Consider the following 7,193-nt stretch of genomic DNA (forward strand, 5'->3'; position numbering starts at 1 on the left):
AAAAAAAAAAAAAAAGGCTGGGCAAGGTGGCTCACGCCTGTAATCTGAGACCAGCCTGACCATGGTGGAGAAACCTTGTCTCTACTAAAAACACAAAAAATTAGCCGGGCATGGTGGCGCATGCCTGTAATCCCAGCTACTCGAGAGGTTGAGATAGGAGAATTGCTTGAACCCAGGAGGTGGAATTTGCAGTGAGCCAAGATCATGCCATTGCGCTCCAGCCTGGGCAGCAAGAGTGAAACTCCATCTCAAAAAAAAAAAAAAAAAATCCTGCAATGCACGTAGAACAGCCGCCCACCACAAAGAACTTTCCTATCCCAAATGTCCATGTGTCAAGGGTAGCAAACCCTGTTCTGAGACAGTCTCTGGGGCTGTTTCAGGGTCATTGTTCCGGAGCCCATGAGCAGACTCACAGACCCTGAAGTGAGCAGGGGATGCAAGCTTTGGGGGACGGTTCCTGATTCTCTCAGCTTCTTGGAGGCTGGGGCTGGGCAGGAGCTGGGGGCTTCCTTTCTAGGAGGGACAGATCCTTGGCAGGGCCTGCAGGGAACCCACTCAGGTCCCACCGGGGCTGGCATAGGGTGGAATCCAGGTCCCCACAGCCATCGGGTGCCTGGCCTTGGCTGACCGTCTGTCTCTGGTCATCCGAAGATGTGGACGAGTGTGCAGATGGTCAGCAGGACTGCCACGCCCGGGGCATGGAGTGCAAGAACCTCATCGGTACCTTCACGTGCGTCTGTCCCCCAGGCATGTTGCCCCTGCCCGGCTCCGGGGAGGGCTGCACAGGTATGGGCCATTGGAGCTTCAGGGGTGCAAGGAACCCCTCGTGGAAGGGAGAAGTTAGAGCAAGAGGTCAGACCGGGCACGGTGACTTATACTGTCATTCCAGCACTTTGGCAGGCTGAGGCAGGAGGGTGGCTTGAGCCCAGGAATTTGAGGCTGCAATGAGCTGGGACAGTGTTGCTGCACTCCAGCCTGGGTGGCAGAGTGAGACCCCATCTCCAAAAACAATCAAAATAAAAATAGGGCTGGGCATGGTGGCACATGCCTGTAATCCCAGCACTTTGGGAGGCCAAGGCAGGTGGATCACCTGAGGCGAGGAGTTTGAGACCAGCCTGGCCAACATGGCAAAACCCTGTCTCTACTAAAAATACAAAAAAAAAAAAAAAAAATTAGCTGGGCTTGGTGGCGGGCACCTGTGGTCCCAGCTACTTGGGAGGCTGAGGCAGGAGAATTGCTTGAACCCAGGAGGTGGAGGTTGCAGTGAGCTGAGGTTGCGCCATTGCACTCCAGCCTGAGTGACAGAGCAAGACTCTGTCTCAAAAAAATAATAATGATAAAAATAAATTAATTAAATAAAATAAAAATAAAAATAAGCAAGAGGGCTTGGGCAGACCCAAAGGGGCCCTTTGGGGCTGTGGGAGAGGCTGGCTGCCTGTGGCCTCCCCTCCTCCTCCCCCCGGCCTGCCTCTTCCCTACCCTCTCAGATGACGATGAATGCCGCGCTCAGCCTGACCTATGTGTCAGTGGCCGCTGCGTCAACACCGTGGGCAGCTTCCGGTGCGACTGTGATGAGGGCTTCCAGCCCAGCCCCACCCTTACCGAGTGCCACGGTGAGTGTGGCCAGGCACGCACAGTGGATGCAGCCACCCACTTCGGGGCACCACTGCCTGTTGCTCCCACTGCCTGGGAGCTCCCCAAGGCAGGGACAGGTTCTGGGGCCCTGAGGGGCAACCCCCTGGAGGAGTTGCCTCCTCCACGCTTCCTCCAACCTCACTGGAACCACGCCACACCCTGGAACCCAACTTCCCCAGATCTCCCACTTCCTGGGAGCTAACTCCAGCAAGTGACCCACTAGCGCCATCTGTCCTGTGTATCCAACTCCCTCCTGGACACCCCAATTCCCAACATCCCCAAAATACAGCTTGCCCCAAAGCAAGCTCAGTCTTTGCCCCCAAGCCAGCCTCCTGGAGTGACCCTTGGCCTTCCTTTTGTTCTCCGCAGACATCCGGCAGGGGCCCTGCTTCACCGAGGTGCTGCAAGCCACATGCCAGGCTCTGTCCGGTGGCAGTGAGGCTGTCACCAGGGCTGAGTGCTGCTGTGGGGGCGGCCGGGCCTGGGGGCCCCACTGCGAGCTCTGTCCCCTGCCCAGCACTTCCACCTACAGGAAGCTGTGTCCCCATGGCTCAGGCTACACCACCGAGGGCAGAGGTGGGTGCCCATGCCCTCAGGACCCAGGGAGGCAGGGAGAGGGGGAGTTTGCTCAAGGTCATGTGTCTGTACTCCAGCAGGTGCTAGAATGTGTGAGTCACTCTGTGTGTGTGTGTGTGTGTGTGTGTGTGTGTGTGTGTGTGTGTGTGTCTTTGTGCTAGCAGGTATGAGAACCAGTACGTGCCTTGTATGTGTGCAAGAACTCGGGGGGTTGAAGGAGCAGGTGTGTGAGCGTGTGTGTGTGTGTGTGTGTGTTTTGAGACACTCACTTTGTCACCCAGGCTTGAGTGCAGCAGTGCAATCTCAGCTCACTGCAACCTCTGCCTCCCAGTGACATACCTGTCATCCCAGCACTGAAGCAAGAGGATCGCTTGAGCCCGGGAATTTGAGGCTGCAATGATTGAGGATGGTGCCACTGCACTTCAGCCTGGGCAACAGAGCGAGACCCCGTCTCCAAAAACAATAAAAACAAAAAGCAAGAGGGCCTAGACAGACCCAAAGGTGCCCTTTGGGGCCATGGGAGAGGCTGGCTGTCCCACGGCCAGTAAAGATGGGGTTTTGCCATGTTGGTCTTGAACTCTTGGCCTCAAGTGATCCACCCACCTCAGCCTCCCAAAATGCTGGGATTACAGGTGTGAGCCACTGCACCCAGCCCAGTGTGTGTTCTTTGTGTGTGAGAGCTCATTCCAGACTGCCTGGGAGCCGGTGTGTGTCTGTCAGCTGGGCGAGAAGTACACACCATGTTCATCTGTGAACTAGAAGGCAGTGAGAGGGAGCCAGCCGGCCTGTGTGTTCTGGGCTTGGGTGAGTGTACAAGGGCAGGTATGTGAGTGTGTGCGTGTGTGAGCGAGTGTGAGGCCATCAGCGTGTCTCATTGAGGGTGTCACTGAGAGTGAGATGGTTATCTATGTGACCAGAAGTGACATCAATAGGACTGGGGAGGAAATGGCTTTTCGAGGGTGTGTCTGGGGGGAGACCTGGGAGTCCCTGAGTGTGAGTGTGTGTTTTTGTGTTTCTTCAGGAGCATCTAGGTGTGTGGCTGGTGTGTCATGTTGCATGCACTGTGTCTCTGTTTGCGTATGTGTGTATGTGTGTTTTTTTGGGGGGGACAGAGTCTTGCTCTTGTCACCCAGGCTGGAATGCAGTGACACAATCTCGGTTCACTGCAACCTCCGCCTCCTGGATTCAAGTGATTCTCCTGCCTCAGCCTTCCGAGTAGCTGGAACTACAGGCACCCACCACCACGCCTGGCTAATTTTTATATTTTTAGTAGAGATGGGATTTCCCCATGTTGGCCAGGCTGCTCTTGAACTCCTGACCTCGTAATCTACATAATTTCTCTTTTTCTTTTTTTGAGATGGAGTCTGTCACCCAGGCTGGAGCACAGTGGCATAATCTCAGCTCACTGCAACCTCCGACTCCCAGGTTAAAGCAATCCTCAGCCTCCTGAGTAGCTGGGATTACGGGCGCCCACCACCACACCCAGCTAATTTCTGTATTTTTAGTAGAGTCGGGGTTTCACCATGTTGGTCAGGCTGGTCTTGAACTCCTGACCTTGTGATCCACCTGCCTCGCTCTCAGCCTCCCAAAGTGCTGGGATTACAGGTGTGAGCCACTGTGCCCATGTGTCTCTGTTGTTCACGGTGGCGCACTGAGGAGGTGTCACTATTGAGGCTGGTGGGGCGTGTGGGGGTGGAGCAGGTTGGGGGTGAGTGGTGGGTAGGTGTCATCCACAGCCTGAAGATGGGGTCCACGTGGGCTGGGGTGCAGTGGCAGGTGTGGAAAAGAGGCTGGACTTGCCTCCGAGAAGAGGGCTATTGAGCAGAGAGAAGGAGACACGCCTCAGTGGGCCTCGGCGGCCAGCCAACCCCATCTGCACCCTGCTTTTCCCCAGATGTAGATGAGTGCCATGTGCTCGCTCACCTGTGTGCCCACGGGGAGTGCATCAACAGTCTCGGCTCCTTCCGCTGCCACTGTCAGGCCGGGTACACGCCAGATGCTACTGCCACCACCTGCCTGGGTGAGCCCAGCCCTCTCCACCTGCACCCTTGACCCAGCCCGGCCACCTTCTGCGCAGCCCCTGACCCCAAATTCCCTGAGACTTTCCAGTTTGCAATGTTAGGTTTTCATTTACGAAGTGATGCCTGAACCGTACAGACAACTGAGGGCCAGGTGTGATGGCTCGCTACTGTAATCCCAGTATTTTGGGAGGTGGAGGTGGGAGGATTGCTTGAGTCCAGAAGTTCCAGACCAGCCTGGGCAACAAAAAATTTAAAAATAAAATTTGATGGAGTGGTAGCCTGTAGTCCCACATGTGCCTATAGTCCCAGCAAGGGACTGGGGAGGCTGCTTGAGCTCAGGAGTCCGAGGCTGCAGTGAGCTATGATTGTGTCACTGCAGTCCAGCCTGGGTGACAGAGTGAGACCTTGTCTCTTAAAAAATGAAAAAGAAAAGAAAGAAAAAGGAGGGAAGGAAGGAAGGAAGGAAGGAAGGAAGGAAGGAAACATCCTTTCCTTCTCCCACCGTATCCCATTTGGGCCACTTTCCTGCTGCTATTTCTTCCTTTTATTTTGCATATCCTGAGATTTTTCAATTACATTTTGTAGCAAGTGTACATCTAAGTCAGCGGGAGGCAAACTCCAGCCCGAGGGCCAAGTCTGGCCCTCCATTTGTTCTTGTCAGTAAAGTTTTATTAGCACACAGCCATGCACATTTGTCTGTTTACCCTCAATGGCTGCTTTGCTGCTACAAAGGCCACATGGAGTAGTTGTGTCTGAGATGGTGTGGCCTCCAAAACCAGATGTATTTACCATTTGGCTTTTTGCAGAAAAAATGCTAATTCCTATGTAAGTCCATAGATTCTGGATGGTCAGGGTCTGAGTAGAGACCCCAGTTCCTGAACATCCCCAGAGAATGTCTCTCCAACCCCGCCCCCACCACACCCTGCTGTCCTTCCCTAGATGTGGACGAGTGCAGCCAGGTCCCCAAGCCGTGTACCTTCCTCTGCAAAAACACAAAGGGCAGTTTCCTGTGCAGCTGTCCCCGAGGTTACCTGCTGGAGGAGAGTGGCAAAACCTGCAAAGGTGATGTCCTTTCAACTTACCCCCGCCCCTGCTGCTGCATGCACTCTAGGACTCCACTTCTGTCCCCAAAGGGATACCCAAGACATGTGTCCTGCAATCTCACCCCTTCCCATCTGTATGGAGTCAAGCACTATCTCTGGGGTCTTTCTCCTATCACCCCTCTGCCTGGAGGTTGCAAGGGCAGCCTCTGGGAAGTCTCCCAAGCCCCCACTGAGCCCTGACTGAGCCTGCTGGACCATCTGTGCTGCAGACCTGGACGAATGCACCTCTAGGCAGCACAACTGTCATTTCCTCTGTGTCAACACTGTCGGCGCTTTCACCTGCCGCTGCCCCCCCCGGCTTCACCCAGCGCCACCAGGCCTGCTTTGGTGAGTAACCCTTCCCCGTCACCGGGAGTTGGTGCACGACCCCAGCCTTAGTTCTTTTGTTCACCAAAAAGGTATCCAGTTGGCCAGGCGAAGTGGCTCATGCCTGTAATCCCAGCATTTTGGGAGGCCAAGGCATGTGGATAATCTGAGGTCAGGAGTTGGAGACCAGCCTGGCCAACATGGTGAAACCCCATCTCTAGTAAAAATACAAAAAATTAGGCAGGCATGGTGGTGGTCGCATGTAATCCTAGCTACTTGGGAGGCTGAGGCAGGAGAATCACTTGAACCTGGGAGGCAGATGTTGTAGTGAGCCAAGATCACGCCACTGCACTCCAGCCTGGGCAACAAGAATGAAACTCCATCTCAAAAAAGAAGTATCAAGCACTGGGCATGTGCTAGAGATTGGGGACATGGGGGCGATCAGAACAAAATCATTGCTTTCTCGGCACTTCCTTCCTGGGGCGTCTAGAACCTCCTTCTTCTCCTTTGAGAAAAGAGTGACTCTCTGGCCTTGGCTCATGACATCTTGCCTTCCCCCTGACAAGTCCATACTGGGTCTGCCTTCCAGAGCCTCCCAAGAGTGCTCCTGAAATCCCAGATCTCACATAGTCCCAAGAGGAAATCAGTTCAACAGCTAAATCCCCAAGAGCATCTGCTACCACCATTGTTTCTTAGTGTCTTGTGGCCCCCAGGGAACCCAATCTTCCCCAAAGGCAGAGCCTAGCCAAGGGTGGCCCCATTCATGCTCCCACTAATCTACCCAGACAGCACCTACTCAGCAACTGCTGTGTACCAGGCAGTGCTCCAGACCAAAGTGTGGCAAACTCCAGCCTGCCAGCCAAGCCTGGCCCCCTGCTTGCTTTCGTTAATAAAGTTTTATTGACATACAGCCAAGCCCACTTGCTTACAATTCCCTGCAGCTGCTTTCTCTATATTGACAGAGAAGAGTCTTGCGACAGAGCCTGCTACAGAAACAGAAATGGTTTGTCGGGCCCTGTTATAGACCCTGGGGGTATAGCAACAAATATGAGAGGCAGGGCCCCTCCATCAGAGCAAATGACAGAGCAAGACCCCATTTCTTACAGAAAATAAAAATTACAACTATGGACCTCTGTGCCTACCATTTGATTTTTAAGAGCTTATTCTAAGGAAATCATCACAGAAACAGACAAAGATTTACCTAGCCTTCGTATTGTTTAAAATGGTGAAAAATTAGAAAAATTCTAGTGTCTTTTATTTGGCAGTTGGGCGGGGGGTGGTAGCTCAAGCCTGTAATCCCAGCACTTTCGGAGGCTGAGGTGGGTGGATCCCTTCAACCTAGAAGTTTGAGACCAGCCTGGGCAACATAGTGGACAATGTAGTCCCCACTGAAAATACAAAAAATAGCCAGGCATGTTCTTGTGCACCTGTAGTCCCAGCTACCCGGGAGACTGAGGTGGGAGGATCACCTGAGCCCAGGAGGTGGAGGTTGCAGTGAGCTGAGATCATGCCATTGCACTTCAGCCCAGGAGACAGAATGAAATCCTGTCTA

At 53.7% G+C, this 7,193-nt stretch overlaps 1 protein-coding gene across 1 annotated transcript in view; it reads left to right on the forward strand.

The window, feature by feature from the left end:
• The window catches only part of FBN3 (fibrillin 3), an 83,134-nt gene that overhangs the window by 64,341 nt on the left and 11,600 nt on the right, over window positions 1-7,193 (forward strand). The window contains 7 exon segments of the mRNA XM_032251953.1: window positions 652-786; window positions 1,488-1,613; window positions 2,005-2,211; window positions 4,106-4,231; window positions 5,172-5,294; window positions 5,545-5,624; window positions 5,626-5,662. Coding sequence (XP_032107844.1) covers window positions 652-786; window positions 1,488-1,613; window positions 2,005-2,211; window positions 4,106-4,231; window positions 5,172-5,294; window positions 5,545-5,624; window positions 5,626-5,662 — 834 coding nt within the window.

Source organism: Sapajus apella, unplaced genomic scaffold (assembly GCF_009761245.1).
Source record: "Sapajus apella isolate SASKATOON/1434 unplaced genomic scaffold, GSC_monkey_1.0 scaffold77, whole genome shotgun sequence".
Classification (NCBI taxonomy): domain Eukaryota; kingdom Metazoa; phylum Chordata; class Mammalia; order Primates; family Cebidae; genus Sapajus; species Sapajus apella.